The sequence below is a fragment of the Thalassophryne amazonica genome, chromosome 13, assembly GCF_902500255.1.
Source record: "Thalassophryne amazonica chromosome 13, fThaAma1.1, whole genome shotgun sequence".
NCBI lineage: Eukaryota > Metazoa > Chordata > Actinopteri > Batrachoidiformes > Batrachoididae > Thalassophryne > Thalassophryne amazonica.
Window position 1 is genome coordinate 36,985,608 of NC_047115.1, and position 17,817 is coordinate 37,003,424.

At 41.7% G+C, this 17,817-nt stretch overlaps 1 protein-coding gene across 5 annotated transcripts in view; it reads right to left on the minus strand.

The window, feature by feature from the left end:
• Positions 1-2,187: 2,187 nt before the first annotated feature.
• Positions 2,188-17,817, minus strand: part of LOC117523238 (EGF-containing fibulin-like extracellular matrix protein 1) — a 57,557-nt gene continuing 41,927 nt past the window's right edge. For all 5 annotated transcript variants that reach the window (XM_034184699.1, XM_034184695.1, XM_034184700.1 and 2 more), the window contains 5 exons: positions 15,420-15,539; positions 11,761-11,880; positions 8,103-8,229; positions 7,825-8,017; positions 2,188-4,095 (listed from right to left, as the gene is read on the minus strand). In XM_034184699.1, the coding sequence (XP_034040590.1) occupies positions 3,934-4,095; positions 7,825-8,017; positions 8,103-8,229; positions 11,761-11,880; positions 15,420-15,539 (722 nt within the window). In that variant the 3' untranslated portion in view covers positions 2,188-3,933. The remainder of the gene's footprint in view (positions 4,096-7,824; positions 8,018-8,102; positions 8,230-11,760; positions 11,881-15,419; positions 15,540-17,817) is intronic.

Consider the following 17,817-nt stretch of genomic DNA (forward strand, 5'->3'; position numbering starts at 1 on the left):
AATCCCGCGGTTCCTCCTTAGCCAGCAGGTGCTCCTTCAGGACCGGAGACAGTCCATTTACGAAGGCGGCGCGGAGCGCAACGTTATTCCAGCCGGACCTCACTGCCGCGATGCGGAAGTCGACTGCATACTCGGCTGCGCTGCGACGCTCCTGTCTCATTGACAGCAGCACGCTCGAAGCGGTCTCGCCTCTGTTGGGATGGTCAAAAACATGTTTGAACTCCCGTATAAACTCAGCATAAGACGTTAGGAGCCGTGAATTCTGCTCCCAAAGCGCCGTAGCCCAGGCGCGTGCCTCTCCTCGAAGCAGACTAATAACATAAGCCACCCGGCTGGCGTCTGACTCGTACATGACAGGACGCTGTGAAAAGACGAGCGAACACTGCATGAGGAAGTCTGCGCACGTCTCAACACAGCCTCCGTACGGTTCCGGAGGGCTTATGTATGCTTCAGGGGACGGTGGGGGGGGGTCGTTGAACGACCAGTGGAACGTCTGTTACAGGCCCAGGACCAGCAAGAGGAGTGGCTGCAGCAGCGCCCTGATCGCGCGCTTCCACCCTGGCGGTGAGAGCCTCCACCCTCCGGTTAAGGAGAACATTCTGCTCGGCCACTAAATCCAGCTGAGCCGTGAAGGCGGTTAAGATTTGCTGCAGCTCACTCAACACGCCTCCCGCTCACGCCTGCGCTCCTGGCTCTTCCATTGGCCGTTCAAGCTCGGGTTGACGCCCCTCGGAATCCATGACGATTGGCCGAGAAAACCTGTTGGGAAGGTGTCGTAGCACGGACCCACAACAGGGGGCGCAAATGAACGGACAATGAATAAGCCAAAAAGTAACAATTTAATGTTGTGATAATACACAACTAAATACACAGAAATTGTAAAGTCAATTGACACCAGGTGACGTGTGGGCAGGCTCGAAGATAGAAGACCCCCGACGAGAGATAAGCCGCGTCCCACATGGCTTCCACCACCAACGGTCTGAAGAACACCGGAGCCGCCAAGTCCCGAGTCCCCAGGTGGCCTCTGTCTTCGGCTGTCGACCCTGGTACTGCTGGCAGAAAGCAGAGACAAGATGAATGAGTGTGAGTCCGCACACTCAGTAATCCACAGTCTGTACACAGTTAGGAGGGAGCACCTCCACCTCCAATCACACACTCGTGCAGCTCCTGGTTAACCACTTATCTGGTTTGGAGTGTGAGGCGAAGCCGTCACTGTCACACGAAACGCCAATCCCACAGACAAGGAAAACCACCAGGAAAACGGCTGCAACAGAAGTTCAGATTATTATACAACGTATGTGTCAGCAGAGAAATTACCTCTTCAGTAGTCGATTTCTCGGCGAGGAGGTGGAGCTGCAGTCCGGCCTTTATGGTGATGATGATGAACGAGTGACAGCTGGTGCAGAGGATGAATGACAGCTGTCACTTCTTCTGGGTCTGGCGCCCTCTCGTGCTTGGAGCCCGCACTCCAAGCAGGGCCCCCTCTGGTGGTGGTGGGCCAGCAGTACCTCCTCTTCAGCGGCCCACATAACACTAAGTCCAATTTTGAGGGTTTTTTTTTTGTGTGTGTGGTTTTATTGTTGTCGAGTTTGTTTCATGAGTACGATGTCTGTCCTGGTGTCTGTTATACTGTTTTTATGTTTATTTTTTATACCAGAACTGAGAATTCTTTGAATTTTTTGGGTGGGGGGCGTGTGTAACAGACTTTCTCATGCTTTGCTTCTGTTTATCATTATGTTGTATGGGGTTTAATGTTGACATGTTTCTATTGCCGTAGGATGGGAGTTGTGAGGTGATGTGCCCCCGCCTGCGCAGGTGTGATTAGCATGGGAAGGCAGAATAAAGGGGTCAGCCATTTTGCTGCGCTCAAACGGCCTTCAGTTATCTCTCGTTTTAATATTCATCACGCCTGCAGCAACCCCTCATCGGCTCGGTTACATTAGCAACACAAGCTAAATTCAAAGTTTGGGGGGGGGGAGGGAGTATCACAGGAATATCACAGATATCATCGAAGATTTATTTGTAATTAATCCCCAGTGTAGGGTTGTTGAGATGGGTATGGCCCTGATGTTTTCTTGCTCCTTAAAGTATTATATCATAAGTTTTCAAGTTTCGTTTTTAGGGGGTGAAGGTTGAGTGGTCTGTTGTGAAATTGTTGATCAATAACAAATAAACAACACAATCTGCTCCCATTTATCCATCATATTTTATTCAACAATAAAGCTTTTGCTCTTCAGGGTACAATCAATAAAAGATACATGTGAAAAAATATATATTGGCTATTTTAAATAGAAGATAAAATATTAAGGCATATCAATGAAAGAGGCTAACAGTCTAAACAGCATGAGTGATTAAAATTATTAAATTGTCTGTGTGTATAAGGCACTATGTTCATGTGGACCCTATGTTACGACTGCAGTTGAAACCAAAGGAAGACATGCAAAACTTTCAGGCAGATGGACCTATTATAAGTGACACAGCTGAAGTACTTACTGGTTTTCGTGGTTTTCAGTGTTGTGTGTTGACAGTGTATAATGCTTCAGCCAGAAACCAGAGCAGACATGTAGCATCATAAAAGGCAAAACAGGTAGTGAAACATTTTCCCCATTTCCCAGAAGTGTGTCAGCATTGTATTAACACTTTAACAATCCTTTATGTCACACATGAACCAGCTAGAGGGCAAAAACCTGCAATTATCTCTATCACGCAAACCCGCTTGGTGCCAGTGTGACTTGCTGACTGGCACCAACATTAGAAAGACCAGCTGTTCCTCTGGAGAACCGCTGCAGCACCGGTGCGAGGTCACCCCGCTTTGAACGAGCACAGAGATGCAGTGTGCCAAAGTGTTTTTATGAAAGCCATCATTTCGCATGTGTGCTCTTGAGTTATTGCCTCTCTGGCCAAAGGGTTGTTAAAGACAGAAAGGCATAAACAGCTTAACCACATCCACCGATCCCGGGGCCGTGAACGAGCTCTTTCTCACTCTTTCCCTCTGTGTTTCACACTTTCACTCACACATTTGGGTTTGTAACGTCAGTGTGTACATGACTCATCTCATCTGAGTGAAGTCGACAGGCATCGCTTGTTGTCGTACGGTAATTTGTACCCACTGGCAAATACCCTCCTTTTACACTTCTGAACTGTGCTGAACCCTGTTGGAAATTATTACTCATAAGTCAAATTATACACAAACTTGCATGAACAGAATGATGCAACTCCTCTACAAAATTATCAGCAGAAGCTGTGATTTAAAAGGTCTGTAAATGATTTTGCCTCAAAAGCTGCTCATACTGAATATTTGTCATCTTCATGTATACAGCAGGGAGAGAAAAAAATGTGGAATTATTCTTTGGAAGTCTGAATGATGCACACACATGTTAAAGGTCTGGGCTGATCAAAGAGATAAATGTTGATACAGCTGGATCAAAAACACATTTTAAGGTCAAAAGAAGTGCATTAGTTAGGATGTGTCCAGCAGCTTTTCCAGTTGTTTGCACTGTGGAAGTGAGAAATGCTGCGTCCAGCATCTTGTGTATGTAAAATTGCAAGTATTCCATTGAAAATTCAGTGATTGCAGGTGTTGGAAAAAATGTAAGAAATCTTTGTAGACACAGACTGTTCGATTCCAGAGGACACTTTGTAACAATGCTCGGAAAAAGTTGCATTGTGGGAACATTCCATCTGAACCTTCATGAACACATGCCACGTTGTTGCTGCTGTGTTGCTGTATTAGAATGAGCTTGTCTGTGGTCTACAGACTCTGCGATAGCCTATCATATACAGGTATGCAAAATGTATGACTATATACAATATGTTAGGGATCTGCTGTGTTACACTGCTATTTTTTTGTTTGTTTGTGTTTTATCATTATTATTATTATTATTAACCAGAGGCAGCAGGGCTGCTGGGTATTATAGGTATTATAGGCTGTACTTAGAATGCATAGGGCCCAACTATGATTGTGAGCCTCAGCAGTGAGGTGGAGCGGTAGTTCATGGTCAGGTGGTGAGTGGTCATCTCCAGGTCCACCACATACTCTCTTGGGCCAGAGAGAGGCTTGGTTAGCACCAGCATGGCACTCACATTACTGGAACGCTGCCAAAAAAAAAAAAACACACACACACACAACAACAAAAATAAGATCTGTCAATATGGAAATATGTGAATATTGACCAACTGTAGGATACTCTGTATCACATTGGTTAAACAGTGTAAAGCTGGGCTGCATGAATGGTATATGGTACAGTGTCTTGCAATAGTATTCACCTCTGTGCCCCCCGTATTACTTATTTATTTGCATTACAAACTGTAATGTACAGTAAATGAATTTTTGTTTGGATTTTATGCAACAGACCTGTACCAAATACCATATTTTTCAGAATATACATTGCAACGGTATGTTTGTTGCATCTGTCCAAAAATGCATCATGAAGAGGAAAAACATATAGAAGTCTGTGATTTGCATTTAATTTTGAAACTTGATGCTACTGCTTCAGGCAACATGAAGCAAAATTATTGAATCTGTGTATTACTTATTCAGAATGCAAACACTGATTTAGCTAGAAGCAGCTAACAGGCTAATAATGTATGAGTCACAGAGAATTCAAGTGTAGACTACTTGTCACCACTAAACAGACAAAAACCTTTATTTCGAGCTAAACATGTCCACGTTTACATCGCTAACTGTAATAACTTTTTTTAAAACTTCAAGACATTTTTAAAACATTATAGACAGGCCTAGCTGTCCTCCTTGTTACTGTTCTGGGTGTTCCAGAAACTGCAAATAAGTGAGAGTGCCAAGTAATAGGAGGTTATTCCATCTTTATTCAAGAGTGTTGACTTTCAGGTTGTGAGCTTGATTTATTATTGTGCTAGTTATCTAAGACCCAGTAAGCACATATTATTATTTATTTATACAAAGTTTGGAATCCAGTTTAATAATGCATCATTGCTATGGTATGCTTGGGAGTATCAATCACAGTCAAGTGGCAACAATCGAGCCTGAATTTTGCCCCTAAAGCGGAAGCCATTTTTGTTGTAGTTCCTTGACTGGCTGCATTAGTCTGGCTCCAAAACAGAGCACTTTTCCATAGGACTCCGTGTTAAAATGTCCAACCTTAGAGAAAAAATAAACATGTTTACATCCTGGTACAAAAACAGTTTTGGTCTTTGTAGATAGTTTCTGCCTCTGTGACAACTGTATGGGGGGTGAATTTTTTCTAACTTCTTAAGATATTTTAAAATTCTGTATAATTGTGGGCATAGTTGCTTTGAGTGACATCTGCTGAGTTCAGCAATTCCTCCTCATTTCCTGGGTCTCTATAGAAACCAATGGGTGACGTCACGCAGGCTTTGTCCAGTATCTAAGAAATTTGTGATCACAGCACAACATTCTGATCAGTATACAGGAGCAGCTTGTTGATGTCGCCATCTTGTGGCTATAGATGATAATACAATATTTTTTCCATACAAACACTGCTTGGAAATATAAGTCCCATGGACCATCCAAAATTTTAAAAAAGGTGCTCTGAGAGCACAATATCTCCCGCTGGCCAATGCTGCTTTGGAACAAGTGCTTGCTACATTCTGATAACATTTCAAGGTATGTGACAGTTGATTTCAGAATGCAGACAACGACGCATGAAATGGGTGGTGTCTAGGTTTGTTAATCAAGGGCCATACCTCTGCCAAAATATGTAAATCTTGTACAATATTACAATATGCAAAGCTGATCTGGCAACAGCAATCAGAGAAAGTTGGAGCCAGATTGATGAAGAGTACTGTTTGTCACTCATTAAGTCCATGCCTCAGAGACTGCAAGCTGTTATAAAAGCCAGAGGTGGTGCAACAAAATACTAGTGATGTGTTGGAGCGTTCTTTTGTTTTTCATGATTCCATAATTATTTCCTCAGAATTGAGTGATTCCATATTTTTTCCCCTCTGCTTGGTCTAAAAAAGTAGCCAGAAAATTGCCATTTGAAATGACTTTAGTTTTGTGTCATGTCTGTGATCTGCTTTTTTTCTACAAAATTAAACAACTGAATGAACATCCTCCGAGGCCGGTGATTCCATAATTTTTGCCAGGGGTTGTATATTATAATAGCAAGTGGCCTCTGTGTGCATGTATGTAACAACAATAAACGTTCAATTATCTCCTCTTGAAAATGTTTTCCTTCCTGAACATGTTCACAGTGTGATTCTAATGTGTTTAAGTTTCATTGGAATCCATAACACAAATGTTAAATTTTTGGGGGTGTACATCTCTGCCTTATAAAATCTTTTTGATCCATACTGAGATACAAAACAACAGGGGGTGATACTTTTTATTATGGAATAACTTGATATGATTGGTTCATAGTGATTCAATTCACTGAGTGACGATGCAATCCAAATAAAATTAATGCTTGGATTTCAGTAGAAACAAAATTTTGCCATTTTTGTGAAGTTTTGAAAGGTATTACAACTTTAATGTGCACATGTATTTTCCATAGTAAAGTAGAATAAGCCAAGTGTCATTAGTTACCTCCAAATACATTTCATAGAGATCCTCACTAGATTTTTACTACTGTGCTGAAGCACATTGGTGCTGCCTCTGCTCGCTTTTTATTAACCACTAGGGGGAGCACCACATACAGTAACAGAAAGTTCAACATAGAAGAAGTGCAGCAGCGAGTTGTTTTTATCCTGTTAGCGTACAATAAATTTCCATGTACTGAAATTCCTATGCATTTTTTTTATGTTTGAGCTCATCACTCACTCATCTTCAACCGCTTTTCTGGGTTCGGGTCGCGGGGGCAATAGCTCCAGCAGGGGACCCCAGACTTCCCTTTCCCAGGCCACATTGACCACCTCTGACTGGGGGATCCCGAGGCGTTCCCATGCTAGTGTGGATATAATCTCTCCACCTAGTCCTGGGTCTTCCCCGGGGTCTCCTCCCAGATGGACGTGCCTGGAACACCTCCCTTGGCAGGCGCCCAGGAGGCATCCTTACCAGATACCTGAACCACCTCAGCTGGCTCCTTTCAACGCGAAGGCGCAGCGACTCTACTACAAGCTTATTTATTTTATTATGATTCAAGGCTGTTATGCAGCAGAGATGAGGCAGTGGTGTGTTGGTCAGAAGAGACACAGATATGAAGCAAAGTTGGAAAAACCAGGCATTTAAGAAGTGGTTTAATGGACTTTCACATTCTGAACACACAAGAGCCTCATGCTGACCTCTGAACATTTACGACGGTTTGAAGATGTGGAAGCAACAGCATAACAGCTTCATTCAAACAATTTATAATATTAAAATTGGATCATCAACTGGTTCATATTGCATTTAGATTGATCTAGGAGTCCATGGGTCGATACAGTCACATCATTTAATTTAAAACTCTATTTCTGACTCATATCTGTGAATAGTTACACCCCTACCAATTATCTTTCCATGCAGCCCTCAGACCAGAATTGCTTTCCTTCATCCACACTTCATATGGTGTGCGACTATTGTAGGAAGCTTCACTGAAATCCACCAAACAGTTGAGTTGTGCTAAAAATGGACAGATGGACAGGAAGGTGATTCCTACTGTCTTCCACCCCCAATTTTTTATTTGCGGAGGTTTAAATATATGTGCAGCGGGCCAACAAACAAGGTAGGGTAAGGAAAATGTATTAGTTTGAGCATGTCTGTGATATTTAAAGGATTTGACTTTAGACCGCAGAGCCAGAGAGCACCAATCACTGTGACAGTTTAGAATTTAGTCTTAGCCCATTATCATCAATTATACATTCTCCAGGTTTTCATGTGGTGGTGTAACACAAAAATATTATGTGACTTACCCGAAGGAAGAATTCTCCTCCTTCATTACCAGCTTTAATCCTAAAGGTATTGTGTGTGTTGGCGTAGATGTTAGTTGCTTGAATCTGGAAGATGTCTGCGGGTACTGAACGATCTGCGTAGATGCTCATGTATTTGTAGACGACTGACGGTGGGAGACCCTGGCACTCAGTCTGAGAGCGGCAGATACAGCGACTGAAAGGACAACATCGTTAAAGCAATCTGTGCAACGAGCTGCACTCAAGAATGAAAGGATAAAAGCTTGATAAAGTTTACTGACCTTTCCGAGGTTCGGACATAAGGTGCCTCACAAGGGTTTCTGGGATAACAGCGGAAGCTTCCATAATAGTTCCAACACATTTCATCATCTTGGCAGTTGTGGGTGCCCATCTCGCACTCATTTATGTCTGGTGTTTAGCAGAGTGACAGAGGTAAAAAAAAAGGAATTTGTGACTCAGAAATACCTGGATGACATTGTGTAACTTCCAAAACACAAACCCAAAACCCCTGCATGTTTAAGGGTGTAAAATGTGGGTAGACTGCTTTAAGATTGTGTTGCTATCAGTGGCAGACTTAGAAGAAAACCAAAAATGAAGCCTGCATGAATACCAGGGAGTCCAAATGAGAGCTTTTATCCTGCAGCAACCCCAACATGAAACTACCCCCATCAAATATGCCACAAACTACAGAGCTATTTCTGGCACAGCAACATGGATTCATCACCTAAAGCTCCCTCTGACACAACAAGCCGGATTCATGCCTCCTCCTGTAAATCCTGCACCTGACGGAGGGGGAGAGGAAAAAAATAACAGCCCGCCCTTTGAAAGACTGCCGCAGCTTCAAATAAATCCACTTCAAGAAACCAACATCGTGCATATAAATTTCAGAGTTGGTTTAACAGGGCAACACAAGGCCGCTGTGTTTGTGTTTCCTAACTTCTTGCATTCTTTCCATGACAGCACCATCAGAGAAGCTGAAACTTCTGTTGAGAGGTAGAATAGTGCATGAGGACTGAGCGAGCCCCTCTTGTGGTTATCTTCAAAGAGTTTAGAAGAAATGGAATAGAGGAAGAGGAATTGTTTGGGAATTTTATTTTGTGCCAATAAAGCAGATGTCAGGATTAAAAACAATCAAAGCGGGAGATCTACAAGACAGGGAGACTGTTGGGAAAGTGTAGGAACACGGACCCACAACAGGGGGCGCAAATGAACGGACAATGGAGAAAGTCAAATCACAAAGTTTTACTGTTGTGAATTCACACAACAAACACAACAGATTACAAATACAGCAGTAACCGAATTCCAAAGGTGTCGTGTGGGCAGGCTCGACGATAGGAGACGTCTGTCCGAGTCGAACCGGAACCACCCGATTTCCTCTGCCACCGAACCCGGGGATACTGGAGCCGCCAAGTCCCGAACCCCAGGTGGCCACTGCCTCCGCTCGTCGGATCCGGTACTGCTGGCAAGGAACAGAAACAGTCAGGTGTGGGTGCGGCTGCACCCAGCAACACACAGGGTGGAACACCACCTCCACCTCTTGTCAGGAAAACACTAAAGTGCAGGAGTGTGAGTACTTATCCAAATACTGTTTCCTGCTGCTCTTCTCTCTCTCTGTATAAAGGCAAAAGGTAATTAAGGTTGATATAATCGGCTGGATACGTTACCTCCTTGGTAAAGCGATATCTCGGCAATGAGGTGGAGATGCCGTCCTGCTGATATACCTCCCTGTTGATTGATATCAGCTGTCTCGTCTCAGGTGATGGGTGACAGCTGTCACCCTGGCTGCTCCTGTGAGGCGACAGCGCCCTCTGGTGCCTGGAGCCCGCACTCCAGACAGGGCGCCCTCTGGTGGTGGTGGGCCAGCAGTACCTCCTCTTCGGCGGCCCACACAACAGAGACCTGATTTCTCCACAAATTTTCGCTTTGGCAATTGAACCACTGGCTGAGGCCACTCGAAATGAGAGAAGTATATTAGGTTATCAAATAAAAGGGATTGAATATAAAATTGTACTACTTATACTTGTATAAAATTGTACTATATGCAGACGATGTTTTGCTTTTTGTCACTGAACCTGAGATATCCATAACAACTGTGATGTCGGTTTTACAACACTTTGGCTCTTTGTCGGGCTATAAAGTAAATATGGCTAAATCTATTGCCATGCCTTTAGGAAATCAAACTGTGATGCAGAATTTCCCATTTGCTTGGTCCGTTTCTGGGTTCACATATTTAGGGGTGCAGGTCTCACTTAATATCAAACGTATTTTCAAAAGTAATGTCGATGGTGTTCATAGCAACATAAAAAAAGATCTCATTAGATGGATGGATCTTCCAGTTTCCTGGATGGGTAGAATTAATTTAATTAAGATGAATGTCTTACCACGCCTTCTTTACCCACTACAAATGCTCCCAATATTTCTTACCAGGAAACTTAATAAAGAAATAGAGCGAGATCTGTCACATTTTATTTGGAAAGGGAAGAAGGCCAGATTGAGTTTCAAAACTTTACAACTTCCTAGGGAAGAAGGGGGACTGGCTCTTCCCAACATTTTACATTATAATTGGTCTTGTCACAGTAAAATATTGCATGGGTGGTTTAATGCACACCTTAAGGGGGGAGAGAGTCCTCCTGAGTCTTGGGTGTGTACACCATTTATATTGCTGAGTGAACTTATGGATAAAAAGTGTAAAAACACTAATGCATTAGTGCACAATACCATAAAAGTCTGGAGGAATTTAAACAATTATGCTGCAGATAGTCTCACTCTGAGTTATCTAACACCATTTATTAACAACAGAAATTTTACTCCTGGCATCAACAGCCCAGTTTTTCAAAAGTGGTATAACAGGGGAATAAAAGTTGTTGGCGATCTATTTGAAGATAATTCAATTATGTCATTCACACAGATCCAGAACAAATATGGAGTTCCACAGAGGGAATTTTTTGCCTATTTGCAAGCACGTCATTATATCAACACAACATTTGATGTTACCCATGGGGTAATGCAGCTGGGTCCCATTGAGAGAATTATTATGGATTTGAACACAAATAAAAGTTTCATTAAGCAAATGTATTCAAGATTACAGGAATATAATCAACATAATATTGACAAACTGACAAAGGTTTGGGAAGAAGAACTTCAATGTCACTATGATGAACATGCTTGGAAAGATTGTATCCGGTCTGTCCACTCTTTATTTCTTACGAACAAATTTAAAGAAATTCAATTCAAAATTTTGCATAGACAACACAGAACACCAGTTTTTCTTAATAAGATTGACTCTACAAGATCACCTCTATGTATTAAATGTCAGAAAAATGATGGGACCTATCTGCATTGCCTCTGGACTTGCCCAAAGATTTCCAAATTCTGGTCTTGTATTGCTAAGGAAATAAATTGTATTTTGAAAAGTAAGGTGTGTAAGGATCCGGGTCAGTTCTTGTTGGGGCTTCCACCTTTAAAGGGGAAAAATAAATCTAAATTGTTGAGTAAATTACTATTTTTGGCACAAAAATGTATACTTTTTAATTGGATAAATGATAAACCAACAACTGTCACACAGTGGTATAAAGAAATCTTTAGAATTCTACCTATGGAAAGACTTAGTGCAAAAGTAAAAGGTAATGATGAACTCTTTCTTGATGTATGGGGGCCCCTGCTTGAATACTTACCTTCAGATCTGAATGGCATTATACAAAGAGGCTCAGGCTCACTGCAGTGGCGTGCCTTAAGCTCAACTCAGCTGACTGATTAGTGAAGTGAGGTACAGTACTGTATGTTTGTGCAATTTGGTAAAACAGTATTTTGTACTCAGACTGCTCTGTTTTGTGTTTTGGGTTAATTTTTTGTATGTAAATCTTAAAATCTGAATAAAATATATATAAAAAAAAACAATCAAAGCTGTAAGATGTAGCAAGAGGAGGAGGAAGACACTACCTTGACACAACCTGTTTCCTTGGAGCTGATAACCTTCTGGACACTCGCAGGAGTAACTCCCTGGACTATTGACACATTGGTACTGGCACATGTAGCTGGAGAAGCTGCACTCATCAATGTCTGTCGAGGAAACAGGATAACACATCACATGTTCAAAGGTGGACATGTGTCGGCTCTTTTGGACACACTCTTGGAGTGCAACAAGCTAAATATAATGGATTGATGTAATTACAACTTTAAAAACATAACTGTAGACTGTTACTAAGTCCCCAGGGTTTCAATTACATCATGGACGTCACCATCAGGAAAGGATTTTCATGTGTTGATCTTGTCGAGACATTCACTTATCTTTGCAGTGATGTTTATGTAAAGGTGCCATTTTGGCATCTTTCCACTGGCTCCCTGTCTCTCTGAGAGCAGATTTTAAGGTTTTGTTATTGACATAAAGTTGTTCATGGACTGGCGCCATCTTATCTTGCTGAACTGGTGACACCCTACGTGCCGGCCCGGGCTTTGCGGTCGCAGGATGCAGGACTACTCTGTGGTCCCAGGGTGAAGAATAAGTCAGCGGGTCAAAGAGCCTTTATTTTTAAATAAAAAATAAAAGAGCTTTTTATTTTATTTCTTATTTTTATTTTTACCCGCTCTGTGGAACGGTCTTCCTGGGACTGTGAGGCAGTCTGAGTCCGTGGACATTTTTAAGTCAAGACTTAAAACCTACTGTATTTTTATTCTCTTTCTTATGAATAGTTTTTATTTTTTTATCTGTTCTATTCTTTTACTTCTGTTTTTAATTATGTATTGAATTTTTTACATTTTTATTTATTTAAAATTTTATGTTGAAGTGTTCTGTGGGAGGCGCCTTGAGATGGCTTTTTAGTCGTGATTTGGCGCTTCATAAGTTGATTCAATTGAAATTGAAATTGAATTTATGTCTCTGGATCCTCAGCCTTTCACATCGGGAGACGCCTGGGAAAAGCTTATGGAGTCATGAGGTTGCTGGACAGAGGTGTTTGACCATGCCAGTATCTCAGCAGAAGAACGCAGGTCTACGTCTTTATGGTCCTGGTGCTTCTTGCCTTATTGTATGGTTGTAGAATATGGATGCTAACCATTGACTTAAGACGAGGATTTGACGACTGGCATTGGTTCTCAGTCGCTTCAGAGACTCCTTGGTTACTACTTGAATGGCTTTGTGCCATTCATATAGTCACCTATGAACCACCACAACGGGCACACTATTATTATTGCCTTATTTTGCTGAGATTTATAGTCATCTGTAATTTCGACTTATGTTGCAAGCTGTGCAGTGTTCATGAATACATCCAGTAAGGGACTGCACCATCTTTGTAATAACTAATAAATACATACTTTGCAACACAACCTCTGATTTTACTTTTCCTGAAGTGACACACTGCAACCACACAGAATATCATCCTATTGTATGGCAATGCTTTGGGCTTCGCACAGCTTCGTATGCTTTGATATTTACAAGTTCCACATGATGGTCATTAAACATCTGATTGCCATTATCACTGGTGTGTTTCTTAATTCTTTCATTTGTTCAACCACAGTCAATAAGTAGATACACATAGACATTTCTCACAGTTAACAATGCACATTGTGAGCGCTCCCATTGAGATTATTAACAGAGCGTCTGCTGCAAACACCCAGTGGTGTCAAAGTACACACATTTGTTACTTAAGTAGAAGTACAGATACTGCAGTTTAAAACACTCTGGTAAAAGTTGAAGTATCAACTTGACCTCTTTACTCAAGTAAAAGTGAAAAAGTATGTGCTCCAAAACCTACTTAAAGTATAAAAGTATAAAGTAACCTTAAAAAAAAAAAAGAAAAAAAAAAAGGTAGATGCCACTATATGAATTGAAAGCTTAATTTAAAAACTGATTCGTTCTACATGTGGCCCAAGACCCAAAACCCAAAATTACCCCCCAACACCACCTGCACGAAAATGTTTCAATTCTAGAAGCTCTGAAATACAATCTGGGACTATTCCAGACAATAAACTGCAGTGAGTGCAGCATCCATTTAGTGAGGGAAAAAAAAAAAACCAAACCCACAACTTTCCTTATTCAGATTCATTCCAGTAGTATTCTGCTCTTACTAGGATGCAGCAGTTTTCTAGTTTGGCAGATAGTTCTGGAGGAAATCACTGAAGAAATTAACAAATTGAAAATATGGTTTGACCGAAACAAATTGTCATTAAACTTAAATAAGACACGGACGAAATGGAGGTGTAAGAGTCACTAGGTGTCCACAGGAAACAATTATTTATTTCTATATGTATGTATTTATTTATGTATGTTCATTGTTAGTTGCTTTTATATTTTCTGTTGTGTTTCTATTCAGGTTCTTTTTGCCTCTTTCTCTAAAATTGTATATAATAATCATTAGATTATTAATATATAAACAAAAATAAATGTAAGAAATATTACAATTTGAAAACAAATGCACCCGAACGTGATGACAGCTGCAACTGCTTAATGCTAAGTTTTAACATTGAAAATGCCATACACATGCTAACGCGTTAGCGTCGCTCCCGTTTTTAAGTTATAAAATACATCTATCAACTGTTTCAGAAGACCATAACAGGTCGGTTTAACATAGAAAAGGTAAATGATACTCACAGAAGTATGCTCTTTAGGGTTTTAGCGAGGGAAAATTAAGCGAAAGAAAGAATAAACGAAGCAATAGGTCGAAGCATTGCTTCAATCTGCGAACCACTGCTTCGATTGGTTCAAGGTTCAAAGCAAAGCCGCGCTGCAGAAAAGTTGATTACAGGCGCACATGACGTGAAATATATATATGTATATAACTACTATATATATATAAACATTAAACTGAAGCCAAGAGTAACGAGGCTGTTTGTTTTAAAAATGTAAGGAATAGAAAGTACAGATACTTGTGTGAAAATGTAATGAGTAGAAGTCAGAAGTAGGCAGAAAAATAAGTAATGGAGTAAAGTATAGATACCTAAAAAGTGTACTTAAGTACAGTAACGAAGTATTTGTACTTCGTTACTTGACACCTCTGCAAACACCCATTGTGGTTCCAAGTCTTTGTGGTCACACTTTTCCAAAATTGGATTAACTTGTATGTCCTTCTCATAGACAAAGAAATAAAACATAATTGCCAGGCACTGCTAAGCAAAACGAATCACTTTGGGAAAGTGATTAGACATTCGGCCATCTGACAAGACACCTTAGATGTTGCCGACACAATGCACTCTGGTTAACTTTGCCTATCGACACTTTATTAATATAACCACTGGACTTTATAATTGGATTCGCTGCATCTTTTCTGTCTTAGCATGATGTTTGTCAACTCTTTGTTGTGCTTTGTTTTTTTTTGTCATGTTTTTGTTAGTATGGCCAGAACAGATGGTCACCCCTCTGAGTCTGGTCTATTTGAGGTTTCTTCCAACATTGAAAAAAAAAAAAAAACACCTGAGGGAGTTTTTTTCTGACCACTGTTGGCAATGTGCTTGTTCAGGGGGAGGGTAAGGTTTGACCTTATCACTGTGAAGTGCCTTGGGGGGACATATGTTGTGATTTGTTGCTATATAATTAAATAGAGTTGAACTGAACACTGTCAATCTCATTTTGCCTAGATCCATTATGTGCATGTATTTGCACCCACCTTGGCAGGAAACAGAGTCTTGAGCCAGTTCATAGCCTTGGTCACACTGGCAGAGGAAGGAACCAATCAGGTTGTAGCAGTGGTGCTGACAGGGGTTCTGCGACTCACATTCATTCACATCTGGAAGAAAAACTGGCATTTTACACATAAGATTTACATATAAGCCCAAAACAGAAGATATGGTCAGGCCACAAATTAAAGGGAAAAGTTATATAGCACACAGTCTAAAATTCATAGTGCAAGTGCCACTGGGACTAACCCTAACTCCACTTTGCCACACGCACTACATATAATCTGAGCACAAAGTAAGGCATAGCACATAAAGGGGGTGTATTCAGTCAGTTAAATAATTATTGTGTTTTGGATGTAACATGAATTACATGGATCAGAGTGTCATCTTTGGCATGAACTTGAATTTGACGCACTGCTATTCAGATGGTGGACTGAGGTGACAGAAGTGAGAGGTTTTCTGGAGAACAAACAGATTTGGGTGCACAATATCACAGCTCACGTCAGTGTCCACAAACAAGTAAAGTACCAGAGCACCCCATTCCTGCAACATCTCCCCCTTTTCCATCTCCATCCACCCAGTGATGTCAGATTCTGCATAAAAACACAGCCAGTAAACTGTAACAGAAATCAAACATCATGATTCTATGATCTTGACCTAGAGAATTACTGTATAGCCACAGATGATAATGGACACAGATCGATAGTAACAACAGCCTTTCTCACAGGTACCTAAGTGGATAAGATTAGATTAAATAGAACTTTATAATCCCTTGGGAAGCCTCCCTCATGGAAACTGAGGTTCCAGCAGCATTTTATAGCAGCACACAGGGTATCAAAAGTGAAAGTAAAAAATATATATATATATAATATAATAGCAAATATAAATATAAATGCACATATAAATACCAGAAATACTGCTCGCTACTGGCTTACTAGCTACTACTGTTCCTCTCCTTCCTGTCCTCTGTCTTCCTGTTACTCCTCCTCCCTCCAAGTAAGGAGTGAGGAGCTGGCCTGGCATTATGTAGATCTGGGTTCAAATCCTGCTCATGCTACCTGTCTGTTTCCTTGGACAAGATATGTAATGTATATTGTCTCAGTCCACCTAGCTGTAAATGGGTACTGGACTCAGCTGGGGAGGTAACCTGTGTCAGATTGGCATCCTGTTCAGGGGCAGTCATAGACTGGAATCCGCCCAGCGCTATGGAATCCAGAGATGACCACCGGGACCAACAGGCCTCAGGGTTTACAATAGACTTACTTATTCTTCCTCAGGATATTACACCACTGCTATTTCACTGCTGTATACTTACCTCATCTTCACAACCTCCCTATTGCATTTTATTACATTTCTTAATTACACTTAACAAAAATATAAACCCAACACTTTTGGTTTTGCTCCCATTTTGTATGAGATGAACTCAAAGATCTAAAACTTTTTCCACATACACTGTTGTGAAAGTGTAAGTACACGGACCCACAACAGGGGGCGCAAATGAACGGACAATGGAATAGGTCAAATAACACACTTTACTGTTGTGAATATGCACAACAAGTACAACAGATTACAATAATGGACAAACTCAAATTCACACAGGTGTCGTGTGGGCAGGCTCGAAGATAGGAGACGCCTCTCCAAAGTAGAACCGGAACCACACGGTTTCCTCCGCCACCAGACCCCGGGAATACTGGAGCCGCCAAGTCCCGAATTCCCAGGTGGCCACTGCCTCCGCGTGTCGGACCTGGTACTGCTGGCGAGGAATAAAGAACAATTAAAGGAGGGCTCGTTCGCACCCAGGAATCCGAACGGCAGGTAAGCTGCCTCCACCTCTCGTTGGAAAGTTCTGCAATCACTCACAAAAATCACAAAAGTTACTGTCAAGCAGTCAGCTGAGATTATTACCTTCTCGGTAGAAACGATATCTCGGCAAAGAGGTGGAGACGTCGTCCTGCTGATATACTCCTGCTGATCAGATGATTGGTAACAGCTGTTGCAGGTGATGCGTGACGGCTGTCACCCTGGCTGCTCCTGTGAGGCGGCTGCGCCCTCTGGTGCCTGGAGCCCGCACTCCAGACAGGGCGCCCTCTGGTGGTGGGCCAGCAGTACCTCCTCTTCTGGCGGCCCACACAACATACACAATATCACCATTTCCCTCAAATATTGTTCACAAACCAGTCTAAATCTGTGATAGTGAGCACTTCTCCTTTGCTGAGATAATCCATCCCACCTCACAGGCGTGCCATATCAAGATGCTGATTAGACACCATGATTAGTGCACAGGTGTGCCTTAGACTGCCCACAATAAAAGGCCACTCTGAAAGGTGCAGTTTTATCACAGCACAATGCCACAGATGTCGCAAGATTTGAGGGAGCGTGCAGTTGGCA